The 16,350-nt window shown below is 41.5% G+C and overlaps 1 protein-coding gene across 1 annotated transcript in view; it reads left to right on the top strand.

The window, feature by feature from the left end:
* LOC110488958 (short transient receptor potential channel 3-like) overlaps positions 1 to 10,649 on the top strand; it is a 56,124-nt gene extending 45,475 nt beyond the window's left edge. Inside the window, exons 8-13 of the mRNA XM_021561455.2 lie at positions 1,785 to 2,049; positions 3,214 to 3,409; positions 4,311 to 4,520; positions 8,795 to 8,878; positions 8,987 to 9,062; positions 9,392 to 10,649. Of these exons, the coding sequence (XP_021417130.2) occupies positions 1,785 to 2,049; positions 3,214 to 3,409; positions 4,311 to 4,520; positions 8,795 to 8,878; positions 8,987 to 9,062; positions 9,392 to 9,540 (980 nt within the window). The 3' untranslated portion in view covers positions 9,541 to 10,649. The remainder of the gene's footprint in view (positions 1 to 1,784; positions 2,050 to 3,213; positions 3,410 to 4,310; positions 4,521 to 8,794; positions 8,879 to 8,986; positions 9,063 to 9,391) is intronic.
* The last annotated feature ends 5,701 nt before the right edge of the window (positions 10,650 to 16,350 follow it).

Here is a 16,350-nt window from a genome sequence, read left to right as displayed (position 1 = left end):
GGCGGAGAGTTCCGAGGCTTTACCCAAGCCCACAGGAGGACGTTGAGGGGTGGGCTGCATCGCCTTGAGGCAATGCGCGTGGCATAATGGGATCCAACCCAGCATTGAACCTGTAGCCCAGTCGATCAGGGGGTTGTGCCACTGGAGCCATGACAATCCCAATACAAGGGTGCATGAGGAGATTCAATGAGCAGAAACGGCATGGACTCTGACACAGGTTGATAGGAATCGTACTGTGAGTGACACTGCCAATAGAGCGTCCGTCCAATGCTCTGGCGTCCATGGGAACGGAGAGAAGTTGTGTGGGGATACCCAGCTCCGACACCAGGGTAGTGTCCATAAAGCTTTCGTCGGCCCCAGAGTCCACGAGCACCTGGAGAGATTTAGACCGGTCACCCCACAACAGGATAGCATGGAGAGCAGTATGAGTAATGGGAGACTTCCTGTATGGCCCACCGGCGTACTCATACCTACTGATGAGCCTGGGCTTTTTACTGGACAGGTGGATATGTATTGTCCTTATGGTCAAGGCTATGAGACTGTCGAGGTCCAAAGGCAGCTCCCGGGCTGCGAGCTCATCCTTAATTCCCACTGATAATCCATGAAGGAACAGGGATTCCGGGTTCCAGGCACTCTCGGCGGCTAAAGTGCGAAGGTCTACCGCGTAGTCTGCCACACTACAGGAGTCTTGGCACAGTTGAAGGAGCTTCCAAGCGGCCTCTCTACCTGACAACACCTTCCTTACTTCCGCCACGAAATCCTCCAGATGCTATCTCAGCGCTATAAGAGACGCTATCTTTGAACAGTACGACGGAAACAAAGAGGACTGCAGCTCGAAAATGAAGGAGCACTGGGAGAGAAACGCCCGGTAGGTTTCGCGATCCCCAGTGTAGCGCTCTGAAGGAGGTAATTGGGGTTCTCCGGAAGCCAGGGTAGGCAGGGGAGATGCACCCCGGGAAGCGGAGTTACTTAGAGTCTGGGAGGTTTTCGTTGTGGCTTGCTGCCTAATAGATAGTCCGCTGAATTGTTCCAACAATGCAGTGATGGCATGGTCATGGTTTTCCACCAAGGTGTGGAATCCTTCCATAAGGTTATGTAGTAACTCCTTGTGTCTTCCAATGGTGGCTCCTTGTGAGGAAACAGTGTTGCAGAGCTGGTCTGAGTCTGGTGGGTCAGTCATGGACAGTTTGCTAAGATACGTAAGGCAGATGGTTCAAGTCTCAGGGGCAGGCAAAGGCAGGTCGAGGACAGGCAGGGGTTCGTAATCCTGGTAGCAGTTGGCAGAAGTAGACGGCAGGCAGGGTCAGGACAGGCAAAACAGGTCATAACTGGAGAAAGACACTGGCACAACTTGACGGGACAAGACGAACTGGCAACAGACAAACAGAAAACGCAGGTATAAATACTCAGAGGAGAAAATGGGAGACACCTGGTGGGGGTGGAGACAAGCACAAGACAGGTGAAACAGATCAGGGTGTGACAAGCACTTTATTTATAGTCCTGTTTCATTTAGTTTGACCTGATATTTACTGAGAAATTAGGAGGTTTATTGGTGCTTGTGTTGATGCATCCCAAAGAAACAAAATACACATTTTAGGGGAATTCTTATGTAATTACCATTTGCTGTGTTATTTCAAAGCCTGCAACGACCTAGTGAGTCTGTAAAGCAAAGTCTAACCCAACCATTGTGTAGAACAATCCTATTGCGCCATGCATTAAACACATTGTGCATGTTGCTATGAGTGATAATAAAACAACTGACTGTTACCCCTTCCTCCACGTAGCGAGGGACAAATGGCTGCCGTCAGACCCCCAGCTGATCTCAGAAGGACTATACGCCATCGCCGTGGTGCTGAGCTTCACACGCATCGCTTACATCCTGCCGGCTAACGAGAGCTTCGGACCGCTCCAGATCTCCCTGGGCCGCACTGTCAAAGACATCTTCAAGTTCATGGTCCTGTTCATCATGGTCTTCCTGGCATTCATGATTGGCATGTTTATCCTCTATTCTTACTACTTGGGTGCCAAGGTCAACCCGGCATTCACCACGTGAGTGATTATAGCAGACACTGGGACCACTTTATGAGGACACTTACTTGAACAGACGTATAGGGAGACACTTGTGGGGACAGTCTCGGTCAACTTTTGTAAAGAGAACATTAATTGATGAGGTCTGGAGTCAGTGACAGGAACTGCTTTGTACACAGTCAGTAGGGAGGTTTTGTATACATTCAACCTTATTGTTTTGTCCCCAAAGGCCCTGAAATGAATACACTCCTAAAATAATAAACTAGAGAATAAGATTGATACACATTTATCAAGTAAGAACCTATCTACTGCCATGAACCTTCATAAAACATTTAAACATCGACAAGTGCGCTCTCCATTCATGTAGAGAGCGCTTTTCTTCCTCTATTGAGTCCAATCAAGAAGCGCTAGCTCATTCAGTCTATCGACTCAGTCAGTGTAGTGCAGTATGAAGTAGAAAATGGCCCAACTTGGTCTCCCTTTCTAAGAGTGCCTCAAACCGGAATTGTGGCAGCTCAGAAAAAATAACTCATTTCACACTGGACTGGATTCCCTCCAAGGTTACTCTTTCCAAAGTGAGAAAATGAAATAATTTCCATTGTTATGGTTTATTGTTTTCCTCAATTGTCTCGGTGTCCATATTGTATTTTATTAGCCAAGCTGGCATGGCATAAATGGATCACACACTTACAAATGGAACACACACACACTCATGTAACATTGCCAAGAGTCCCAATGGTCATTTCTGCCCTTACCAAGGACATCTGTGGAATTCATATAACACAAAATATCAAATACAGGGACATCACCTGAAAATAAAAATAATCATTTGAATGCAACAATTCCCATGAAACTATTCTTCAATCTTGTTGTTAATTTTCCTCAAAGTCACTTTGACAACCAGAGGACTATATACCAGGATAGTATTAAGCAAGACATGCTAAGATATTTGGTTAATTCCCCATACATCATACATCACATGTCTGCCCTTAGAGGTTAGGCTACACAGGAAGTGACATCTTAATCGCATCACTTTTTTTTAAAGTAGCACTTTGTTATTGCCTGTCACTTTGGGCCGAAGCCAAATGTAGTTTGTGGTCTCACAAGGGCACAGCCACAAACTAGAAACCCCTAGAACTAATCAGCCTGTCCTGTGACAATCCCCTTCCTTCCTTGTCACCACAGGGTGGAGGAGAGCTTCAAGACTCTGTTCTGGTCTATATTTGGGCTGTCAGAGGTGTCCTCCGTGGTGCTCAAATACAACCACAAGTTCATTGAGAACATTGGCTACGTGCTCTACGGAATCTACAACGTGACCATGGTGGTGGTGTTGCTCAACATGCTGATCGCCATGATCAACAGCTCCTATCAAGAGATCGAGGTGAGTTACTCGTGTAGGGTGAAGTTACCCCAGCCTAGACGCTGATCTTGGGTCAGTTTAGCATCTCCCCCAATAATGGTTAGGATTGGGGAACGGGAAGCAGATCCTAGATCTATACCTAGGGGAAAACTTCACCCTGGGGATGAATCAGTGGCATCTGTACACCCCGCCATTTCATTTGGTTATAATTATAGGGATAGTGTATTTTGGGGTAATCTGTTTGTTGTTGCTGTGGTTTTTATATAATGCTGTATGTAGCACAGTATGCCCTAAGCAACTATGCTCTGTTGTCTCTAATTGTGAAACATCAGGGGCTCTGCTATGAATAGCTCTGAAATCAATCATTTCAAGATTATCCTTGTTATGTGTTATGGGAATATTTGTTGCTATTTCCTACTTGCCTCATATGACCGCAGTACAGCCGTGCTAAAGCCACAATGAATCACACCCCCTCATGTATTATTGCTTTAATCAATTATTTGGAGATGATCCATGTTATGTATTGTGGGAATTTCCTTTGATAATCCGCAACACAAGATACAAGAAGTGGCATGAGGCCTCTGCTGTAATGTCCTATCAGAGACAACAGCTTGTGACTTTTCGATGGCAGTATTAGGCTAATAGTGTTGTCTCTCATAGATTAGGCCAACAGCAAATGAAGTATTTGTATTTATTATGGATCCCCAGCCAGCAGCTAGTCTTTCTGGCGTCCGGCAAAATTAAGGCAGTTATACAATTTTAAAAACATTACAATACATTTCTAACATCCCATGAGCGAGACAGAAGTGAGCAGGTTATCATTAGTTCAAACAGGTTTTGGATAATGGTGTTTGTAACAGTTACTGAGCTAGTCTCACTAAGTCAATCTCTCGACTTCTCGATAACTCTACTTATCTCTCAGGATGACGCGGACGTGGAGTGGAAGTTTGCGCGCTCCAAACTGTGGCTGTCCTACTTTGACAATGGCAAGACGCTGCCTCCTCCCTTCAGCATCATTCCAACTCCCAAGTCCTTTTACCACCTCATCAGGTGGATAGTTGGCATGCTGCATTGCCGACGACGAAGCCTGAAGAAGGACGTAGAGCTGGGAATGGACAGTTCGAAGTCCAGGGTATGGATAGATAGGTGTATTTATGGATGGATGAATTCATTCATTCATCAAATCATCTATTGCTCTCTCTCTCTCTCTCTCTCTCTCTCTCTCTCTCTCTCTCTCTCTCTCTCTCTCTCTCTCTCTCTCTCTCTCTCTCTCTCTCTCTCTCTCTCTCTCTCTCTCTCTCTCTCTCTCTCTCTCTCTCTGCATTGTTTTGATTATAAAAATACACAAGTTCGCTCTAGCTGGAGACAACATTTTATGCGGAGATCTCTGTTTATTGGGGTTATGATTTGTGCATGATGTAATGTATATTCTTCCATGATTTCTCAGTACTGACTTTGGGTGGTCATAATTTGCATCCATAATTCGACCCTGGAGAGGATCAATGGCTTTTGCATTATGTCTGTGGCTCGCCATATTTAAATTACAAATAAATATGAACGCTATCCACCTAAAGAGAAGGCTCTTGTATGCATTGGAGTCTGGAGTACTCGTCTAGTAAGAGAACATGGAATATTATTCAAGCCCTACTTAAAAGATAATAACATCCAATTTATATGTATGGAGTGTTGAAATCCCCTTTAAGACAGGTTTGATGCCTGTCTCTAATATAATCCTTGGAGGATATCATCTGTTCAATCAGCAGGCCCCCCATGGCACACAATAATAGTATCAAGATGATTCATATGTGTCCAGGGTCTCTCTCTTTCTCTGTCTCAAGCTCTCTCTCGGTCTCTCTCTGTCTCTGTCTCTCTCGCTCTCTTTCTCTCTCTCTCTCTCTCTCTCTCAATTCAATGGGCTCTATTCGCCTGGAAACATATTTACATTGCCAAAGCAAGTGAAATAGATCATAAATGAAAGTGAAATAAACAATAAAAAATGAACAGTAAACATTACACTCACAAAGGTAAAAAAGGAATAGAGACATTTCAAATGTTGTATTATGGCTATACTGTATACTGTGTTGTAAGAGTGTGCAAATAATTAAAGTACAAAAGGGAAATAAATAAACATAAATATGGGTTGTATTTACAATGTTCTTCACTGGTTGCCCTTATCTTGTGACAACAGGTCACACATGTTGCTGCTGTGATGTCACACTGTGGTATTTCACTCATAGATATGGGAGTTTATCAAAATTGGATTTGTTTTCAAATTCTTTGTGGTTATAATCTGAGGGAAATATGTGTCTCTAATAGGGTCATACATTTGGCAGGAGGTTAGGAAGTGCATCTCAGTGTCCACCTCATTTTGTGGGCAGTGTGCACATAGCCTGTCTTCTCTTGAGAGCCAGGTCTGCCTACGGCGGCCTCTCTCAATAGCAAGGCTATGTTCACTGAGTCTGTACATTGTCAAAGCTTTCCTTCATTTTGGGTCAGTCACAGTGGTCAGGTATTTCGCCAAATCGCATTCTAGTTTGCTCTGTTTTTCCAATGTGTCAAGTAATTCACTTTTGGTTTTCTCATGATTTGGTTGGGTCTAATTGTGTTGCTGTCCTGGGGCTCTGTTTGTGTTTTTGAACAGAGCCCCAGGAGCAGCTTGCTAGGGGACTCTTCTCCTGTTTTATCTCTCTGTAGGTGATGGCTTTGTTATGGAAGGTTGTTATGGAATCGCTTCCTTTTAGGTGGTTGTAGAATTTAACGTCTCTTTTCTGGAGGTTATTTTTTGGGCAGAATTCTGCATGCAGAGTCTCAATTTGGTGTTTATCGCTTTTTGTGAATTCTTGGTTGGTGAGCAGACCCCAGACCTCACAACCATAAAGGGCAATGGGTTCTATAACTGATTCAAGTATTTTTAGCCAGATCCTAATTGGTATGTCAAAGTTTATGTTCCGTTTGATGGTGTAGAAGGCCCTTCTTTCCTTGTATCTCAGATCGTTCCCAGCTTTGTTGAAGTTACCTGTGGCGCTGATGTTTAGGCCGAGATACGTATCGTTTTTTAAATGTGCTCTAGAGCAACAGTGTCTATATGGAATTTGTATTTGTGGTCCTAGCAACTGGACCTTTTTTGGAACACCATTATTTTTGTTTTACTGAGATTTACTGTCAGGGCCCAGGTCTGACAGAATCTGTGCAGAAGATCTAGGTGCTGCTGTAGGCCCTTCTTGGGACATTTCTCCAAAACGTACGATCTATGTCCCCATATGCAGTTGCAAACCGTAGTCTAGCTTTTTATAGCGGTTTTGGAGCAGTGGCTTCTTCATTGCTGAGCGGCCTTTCAGGTTATGTCGATATAGGATTTGTTTTACTGTGGATATAGATACTTTTGTACCTGTTTTCTCCAGTATCTTCACAAGGTCCTTTGCTGTTGTTCTGCGATTGATTTGCACTTTTCGCACCAAAGTACGTTCATCTCTAGGAGACAGAAGGCATCTGTCTCCTTCCTGAGCGGTATGGCGGTGGCGTGGTCCCATGGTGTTTATACAGATGAACATGGTACCTTCAGGCGTTTGGAAATTGCTCCCAAGAATGAACCAGACTTGTGGCGGTCTACAATTTTTTTCTGAGGTCTTGGCTGATTTATTTTGATTTTCCCATAATGTCAAGCAAAGAGGCACTGAAATTGAAGGTAGGGCTTGAAATACATCCACATCTACTCCACCAATTGACTCAAATGATGTCAATTAGCCTATCAGAAGCTTCTAAAGCCAAAACATAATGTTCTGGAATTTTCCAAGCTGTTTAAATTAAAGGCACAGTCAACTTAGTGTATGTACTCTTCTGACCCACTGGTATTGTGATACAGTGAATTATAAGTGAAAAAATCTGTCTGTAAACAGTTGTTGGAAAAATGTACTTGTGTCATGCACAAAGTAGATGTCCTAACCGACTTGCCAAAACTACAGTTTGTTAACAAGACATTTGTGGAGTGGTTGAAAAACGAGTTTTAATGACTCCAACCTAAGTGTATGTAAACTTCTGACTTCAACTGTATTTACACTACCGTTCAAAGGTTTGGGGTCACTTAGAAATGTCTTTGTTTTTAAAAGAAAAGCATTTTTTTGTCCACTAAAATAACATACAATGGATCCAAAATACAGTATAGACAATGTTAATGTTGTAAATGGCTTTTGCAGCTGGAAACGACAGATTTTTAATGGAATTTCTACATAGGCGTACAGAGGCCCATTATCAGCAACCATCACTCCTGTGTTCCAATGGCACGTTGTGTTAGCTAATCCAAGTTTATAATTTAAAAGTCCTCACAAGTCCTCAACTGGCAGCTTCAATCAATAGCACCCGCAAAACACCAGTCTCAACGTCAACAGTGAAGAGGCGACTCCGGGATGCTGGCCTTTTAGGCAGAGTTGCAAAGAAAAAGCCAAATCTCAGACTGGCCAATAAAAAGATTAAGATGGGCAAAAGAACACAGACACTGACTGGATAGAGGAAATCTACTTAGAGGTCCAGCATCCCAGAGTCGCCTCTTCACTGTTGACGTTGAGACTGGTGTTTTGCGGGTACTGCTGCAATATAACATTTTTATCTAAGATGGCAATCACCTCACTCTCTCCCATTTAATCAGTGGATACAGTTTGTCACGCTCTGACCATAGAGAGCTGTTTATTCTCCATGTTGGTTGGGGTGTGATAGTGACTAGGGTGGGTCATCTAGGTGATGAGTGATTTATGTTGGCCTGGTATGGTTCCCAATCAGAGACAGCTGTGTATCGTTGTCTCTGATTGGGGATCATTTTTAGGTAGCCATTTTCCCCATTGTGATTTGTGGGACCTTGACTATGTTTGTGTGTAGTTGCTTTCTGAACTGCATGTAGCGGCACTTTTCATTTATTCACTTTATTTAAGTGCTTTAAGTTTCTCTTCTAAATAAAAGGATGGAAACATACCACGCTGCATCTTGGTCCACTCATTCTAACGATCGTGTCAGTTACAACAGTAGATTTATCAACAGCGAGAATGAATGGTGCTAGTCAAGGAACAATTGAGGCCTGGACAAATATATTGGACCTAGCTATCTGGCTGCCTGCACCTAGGTATCTGGCCTGCCGAACTTAGCTATCTGGGTGGCTGGCTAGAAAGCTAGTGAGGTTGCAGACAGGTGGATGGGGTTTGAGTGAGGAATGGGTCATCTTTATATGCATTTATTTTGTTTTTGTACCTGTAAACCCCCCCCATCTGAAAAATAAAATGGACAAAACTATATATAAAGTTGATTAAACAAATAAAGACTCACGTTAATCATTGGTCATTATTTTCATAATGGTTGATTGAGTATACAGATAAAATATCCAAATATGTGTGTGTGTTTGTGCATGTCTGTGTTTTGCAGCTCAATCTCTTCACCCAGTCCAACCTGCGCATAGCAGAGTCCCACAGTTTTAACAGCATCCTGAACCAACCCACTCGCTATCAGGTAAGGTGACCTCTCCGTCAGTCTAAAATATCATGTTTAGCCAAAATGTCACATTAACATAATAGCATATAGGCCTACAATTTTGACATTTTCCTTTCTTTGTTGCAGCAAATCATGAAAAGACTCATAAAACGCTACGTGTTGAAAGCACAAGTGGACAAAGAAAACGACGAGGTCAATGAAGGTAATCTTGCATCTTAACTTTTACTCTGAAGTACCTCATCTGAAATTGTCTCTGAGAATCTGTTGCAGTGTTGTTACACAATGCCAATAATAAACCATTCTCAAGGGTAGGAAGAGGTCTGCAAACTGGTCGAATTCCACAGGGTTCTCATTGGCGTTTGAAGCAAAATAAACCACGCTAACTGCATTGTGCACTTAAAAAGATTATGGAGAGTAGATCAGTTCAACATTGTCATGCAGTGAATATTGCATTTGAGAACACAAACTGAATTCTTCAATACAAACCACTTGAACAGAAATTACATTATTGCTCTACATGTTACTTTGCAGGTGAGCTGAAAGAAATCAAGCAGGACATCTCCAGTCTACGGTACGAACTCCTGGAAGACAAGTCTCGGGCTACAGAGGAGCTGTCCTTTCTTATCCAGAAACTGAGTGAGAAACTGAAGCTAGGCCCTACAACACGCTTCTACGAGTGAACCCACCGCCACCCCACAGTACAACCAAGCAGCCAACATCCAATCATTTCTCCACATACTCCACAGCACCCCTTAGCTAGGTTGTTTTGTAAAAGTCTTCTCTTTGCAAATCAAATCAAAGTGTATTTGTCACATGCGCCAAATACAACCTTACAGTGAAATGCTTACTTACAAGCCCTTAACCAACAGGTTTGCATGAAGTTAGTATTAACAGACAAGAACAGCACAAGTGAAGGCAACAGCAAAAAGGATTGTTGCCTCACTATTTTGGTGTACGGAGAAGTTGCCCTTAGACTGATCTTGTGTCAGTTAAGCATTTCCCCACTAATGGTTAAGATTAGGATTGCGAGAGGGGAAGCTGATCCTAGATCTGTACCCAAATGAAACTTTACCCCAGAGCCACTATTTTACATTAAGACAAAAATGGTGTTACTGTTATAGATATTTATATATCATTACTTATTAACATATTTTAAGTAAATGGTTGTTTAGTACTGGTTTTATCTGTTTCTTTCTCTCGTTATAGATTTATAACCAAACAGTAGGATTATTTGACCTTATTTCCTCATAAATTCTCTCATAAGATAATCAGTCATTGATTAATGTCATTATTATGTTTGTTCCTGAAATCCACCTAGTTCCAAAGCACCTTTTATTTTCTACGTAAACACTGTTCTTGTTGCTCTAGTGCTATGGCTATTTTGGGGTTCTTACATTGTGTGTTTTAAAGTTGTGTCCAGCCGTGGTCCTGGAGAGTGTACATCAGAATACCGTAAACAGTACAGGGGGATAACCAATGATCTACAGTACATTTGGAACGTATTCAGAGCCCTTGACTTTTTACACATTTTCTTACATTACAGCCTACTTCTAAAATTGCTGAAATCGTTTCAGACGATTGCTGAAATCGTTTCAGACAAAACCTGTCATCAATCTACAAACAATACCACATAATGACAAAGTAATAACAGGTTTTTTGATTTTTTTGCAAAAAAACTCATACACAAGTATATACATTTTTACATACAGTACCGGTTAAAGGTATGGACAAACCTGCTCATTCAAGAGATTTTCTTCATTTTGAATATGTTCTACATTGTAGAATAATAGCGAAGACATCAAAACTATGAAATAACACATATTGAATCATGTTGTAACCAAAATATTTTATATTTGAGATTCTTCAAAGTAGCCACCCTTTGCCTTGATGACAGCTTTGCACACTCTTGGCATTCTCTCAACCAGCTTCACATGGAATTATTTTCCAACAGTCTTGAAAGAGTTCCCATATATGCTGAGCACTTGTTGACTGCTTTTCCTTCACTCTGCAGTCCAACTCATCCCAAACCATCTCAAATGGATTGTCTGGTGAATGTGGAGGCCAGGTCATCTGATGCAAGACTCCATCACTCTCCTTCTTGGTCAAATAGCCCTTACACAGCCTGGAGGTGTTTGGTGTGGAAAACAAATGATAGTCCCACTAAGCGCAAACCAGTTGTTGAGATGTGTCTGTTACTTGAACTTTGTGAAGCATTTATTTGGGCTGCAATAATTTGTCCTCTACAGCAATTTGTCCTCTGGGTCTTCTTTTCCTGGCAAAGTTCAAAGTTCTTTAAAGTTTCCACAATGACTTACCTTCATGTCTTAATTTTATTTTTATTTTACCTTTATTTAACCAGGCAAGTCAGTTAAGAAGAAATTCGTATTTTCAATGACGGCCTGGGAACAGTGGGTTAACTGCCTGTTCAGGGGCAGAACGACAGATTGTACCTTGTCAGCTCGGGGGCTCACAACCTTCCGGTTACTAGTCCAACGCTCTAACCACTAGGCTACCCTGCCGCCCCTCATTAAAGTAATGATGGACTGCCATTTCTCTTCGATTATTTGAGCAGTTCTTGCTATAATATGGACTTGGTCTTTTACCAAATAGGGGTGGTATACAGAAGATAGCCCTATCTTGTCACAACACAACTGATTAGCTCAAATGCATTAAGAAAACAATTCCACAAATTAACTTTTTACAAGGTACATCTGTTAATTGAAATGCATTCCAGGTGACTACATCATGAAGCTGTTTGAGAGAATGCCAAGAGTGTGCAAAGCTGTCACCAAGGCAAAGGGTGGCTACTTTGAAGAATAAAATAAATAAAAAATTGGTACCTACATGATTGCATATGTGTTATTTTATAGTTTTGATGTCTTCACCATTATTCTACAATGTAGAAAAAGTAACAATAAAGAAAAATGCTTGAATAAGTAGGTGTGTCCAAACTTTTGACTGGTACTGTAAGTATTCACACCCTTTGCTATGAGACTCGACATTGAGCTCAGGTGCATCCTGTTTCCATTGAACATTCATGGTATGTTTCTACAACTTGATTGGAGTCCACCTGTGGTAAATTCAATTGATTGGTCATGATCTGGAAAGGCACACACCTGTCTATATAAGGTCCCACAGTTGACAGTGCATGTCAGAGCAAAAAGGTTGAAGGTCGAAGGAATAGTCTGTAAAGAAGTTTGGAACCACTAAGGCTCTTCCTAAAGCTGGCTCCCGGGCCAAACTGAGCAATCGGGGGAGAAGGGCCATGGTGAGGGACGTGACCAAGAACCCGATGGGTTCCTCTGTGGAGATGGGAGAACCTTCCAGAAGGACAACCATTTCTGCAGCACTCCACCAATCAGGCCTTAAAGTTAACGTGGCCAGACGGAAGCCACTCCTCAGTAAAAGGCACATGACAGCCTGCTTAGTGTTTGCCAAAAGGCACCTAAAGACTCTCAGACCATGAGAAACAAGATTCTCTGGCCTGATGAAACCAAGATTGAGCACTTTGGCCTGACTGCCAAGTGTCACGTCTGGAGGAAACCTGGCACCATCCCTACGGTGAAGCATGGTGGTGGCAGCATCATGCTGTGGGGATGTTTTTCAGTGGCAGGGACTGGGAGACTAGTCAGGATCGAAGGAAAGATGGAGCAAAGTACAGAGAGATCCTTGATGAAAACCTGCTCCAGAGTGCTCAGGATCTCAGACTGGGGCGAAGGTTCACCTTCCAACAGGACAATGACCCTTTGCACACAGCCAAAACAATACAGGAGTGGCTTCAGGACAGGAGTGGCTTCCAGCCAGAGCCCGGACTTGAACCCGATCGAACATCTCTAGAGAGACCTGAAAACGGCTGTTCAGCGATGCTCCCCATCCAACCTGACAGAGCTTGAGAGGATCTCCAGAGGATAAAGGGAGAAACTCCCCAAATATAGGTGTGCCAAGCTTGTAGTGTCATATCAAACAAGACATGAGGCTGTAATCGCTGCCAAAGGTGCTTCAACATAGTACTGAGTAAAGGGTCTGAATACTTATGTAAATGTTATATTTCAGTTTTTTTGCTAAAGTTTCTAAAAACATGTTTTTGCTTTGTCATTATTGTGTAGATTGATGAGGGGAAAAAACTTTCATCCATCTTAGAATAAGGCTATAACGTAACAAAATGAGGAAAAAGTCAAGAGGTCTCAAAACTTTCCAAATACACAGTATATAAACTCTGGATTGCTGATGATAAGAGACTTTGAAGCCACCATTCAGCCATATTGGTACTCCCCAGTAGAAGCAGTCCTCCAGAGGAATGAATGCAATGCTACAGTATTTCAAATAAGTGTTTCAAGGACAAAATTACATGCATTTAAGTCTTCTTTTGTTGTAGTGGGGACAGTAACATTTAAAACTTTTTTTAAATTAAATTACTTTTTTTAAATGTGTATATTTATTTTTAGCTCACATATTATAATTTGAAAGCATGCATTAAGAATAAACGTGGCAAAAACAAATGTAGACATTAATAAATGCATTTCTATACCTTCCAAAATATTTGTTACAATGGTGGGGGAGTGCCAAGATGGAGTCATTGGACATAACATAAAGCCTGCAACACTTTCATAAGCTGTACATTAAGATTCAGAAATGCTTATGGCAACAACCACAGTGTTGTCATTGTGTACCATCCCTACTAGGTACTGTTTTAGGTGTGTAAATTAGAGCATACCCTTTCAAAAAAGTACAACAATGTACCTGAACTCAATGTAAGCATTTGTAATAGATCGTTAAGAACAAAGTCATTCTAACAGGATCAAAGATCATGTAACAGCGATCTGACATTATCCAAGATCATGTAACAGCCATGTAATGTTATCAAAGAGTTATGATATACAGTAGTTGTCATTCCATCCTAGATGGGACTTGGTTAAGCATTCCTCTCAGGTCAAATGTGATGAATTCTACATAACACATTCTTATATTCTATGATATAACACATACTTTTATGTGGGTCTCATCATTCCTTTTAAATGACACATACTGCATTTATGCCAAATGCACCATACAAGGCTATGTCCAATACATTGCCAACTCATTGATAGAGGTGCTTGTGTGGGTAAACCTATTTTCTTTGTGTAGCCCTGATGTGAAATTGTGGATAGAAAGTGGAAAATTGCCTCTTCGGGACCAGATTTGGTTTACACTTAAGCATTTATTGGTATAACAAACAGCTTTAGATTTCCTTAATGATCTATGCAGGATATACCATTCCTTTCGTCTGATATCTATATTGTAATTATACTAGGGAACAGAAACATGCATTTGATTTAAATATTGTATTTCATAGGAAGTCTTTCCATAGGATGTTCTTAGACACTGTAAATAAAGTTTATTCTAGCTCCATAACTAACATTTCAGTCATGGTGGAATTTTCTCTTTTTAATGATCTATTTTTTGAGTAGAACAGAAATAGTTGAAAGCGAATGTTTGTTTGCATATGAAAATCGATAGCTGCTGTGTAATAAAAAAAGGCTTGAGATAAGCAATGGGAAACCTCATACAATATATCTCACAACACAGTATGTAATATTATCAGAGACCTCGCCACTAATTTTGGATAGATGCACCAACTATTTCTTGGGGACAAGCTTACATCATCATTTTTTTTTGTTACAATAGGATATTCTTCACATTTAAGCTATGTATTTTCATATACCCATATATGTGATTTTATTTTGATGGCTATAATTACATAATTGTACATTGAGATGATCTAGAAACTATACGGTGATGCATATTTTTAACCTGTTTTCTATATAAAATGCCTTTGGAAAAATGCAGAGTTGGATTGATTTTGTTGTATAACAATCATGTTTTGAGTAAATGTAAGACCAAGGTATTAAGTAGCAAAACCCAGATTTGGGACCAGACAAGTACTCCATAGAGAGTCTGGTGAACATTAGCACTATATAAAATGACAACCTTAGGGAGTGAAAATACTCTCTCCTCCTCTTTGGGCACATAATGCAAATTATTATGAGAAAATAAACATTGTGTAATATAAATCCAACATAATACATGTTGTATTAAGATCGTGTTTTGTCATGAGTAAATGTAATACTAAGATATTAGGCAGCAAAGCCATTATATAGAGTATATACCTGGTAGTAGAGCATCACCATGAGGAGAAAAGTAAAGACACTTACTGTACATACGGTATGTTCCTGGCAACCAGTCGGATCCAGTAGCAGCTGGTTTTTCTCAGCTAGAGGGCAGTAGTGCGCTATAGAAGATTAGGATTTTTGACACTTACGCTGCATTTGTCAGCAAGTGAGAAGTAGGAAATTACCACATAAGACTGGGAAAAATCCAGTTGAACGGCCCTCCAATTGATAATTACTAATGGGAAACTCGTCCTCGTCCTGAGCGCCCACTTCTCCCACATGCTGAAATGATCCCGATTACAGCATTTTCAGCAGTTAAATGCAACTATAAAACATTATTTATAAAAAGCTATGTATTAATATTGTTTTTGAACACTATCATTTCTTTACAAGCATGATAGCTGTAGTTTTAGTTAACGCAGCCAATCTGCGTTTCTTAACAAGTTCAAAGCATAATAGTGATGATTTAACCGGTAAATTCCTACCTCCCACTTGGTTATGAACGCAGCATTAGGTCACAATTGCAGATAAAGCAAACAACACTGATGCTTCCCTTTTACTGTTTAGGCTGTATTTTCAGGATATTTGTATATTTACGTTTTTACATTTTAGTCATTAGCGGACACTCTTATCCAGAGCGACTTACAGTTAGTGCATTCACCTTAAAATGGCTAGGTAGGACAGCCACATATCACAATCATACTGTAGTAAGTACATTTTTACTCAATAAAGCAGCTATCAGTAAAGTCAGAGCTAGGAAGGGGTGAAGTGCAAGTGTTTGTTCACCAAAATCTTTAAACAAAATAAATTGGTCGGGGTGAGGAGGGAGTGCGAGGGGGAAGTTTTGGGATTATTTAAGATACTCTGTGAAGAGGCAGGGTTTCAGATGTTTTCGGAAGATTTGCAGGGACTTGCAGGGACTTTGCTGTCCTAGCTTCAGGGGGAATCTAGTTCCACCATTGGGGTGCCAGGACAGAGAAGTACTTGGACTGGGCTGACCGGGAGTTGCCCTCCCATAGGGGTGGCAAGACCAAGAGACCAGAGGTGGCAGAACGGAGTGCTCGGGGTGGTGTGTATTGTTTGAGCAGGACAGTTTCTCTTGATGCTCTGTAGGTAAGCACCATGGTCTTGTAGTGGATGCGAGGTTCGACTGGAGGCCAATGGAGTGTGCGGAGGAGCAGAGCGACATGGGAGAACTTGGGAAGGTTGAAAACCAGGCGGGCTGAAGCATTCTGGTTAAGTTGCAGGGGTTTGGTGGGGAGCCCAGCCAACAGCGAGTTTCAGTAGTCCAGACTGGATTAGGAACTGCGCCGCTTCCTGTGTGAGGTAGCATCGTATTCT

This window comes from Oncorhynchus mykiss, chromosome 14 (genome assembly GCF_013265735.2).
Source record: "Oncorhynchus mykiss isolate Arlee chromosome 14, USDA_OmykA_1.1, whole genome shotgun sequence".
Lineage (NCBI taxonomy): Eukaryota > Metazoa > Chordata > Actinopteri > Salmoniformes > Salmonidae > Oncorhynchus > Oncorhynchus mykiss.
This window is presented reverse-complemented; position numbering and strand designations above follow the sequence as displayed.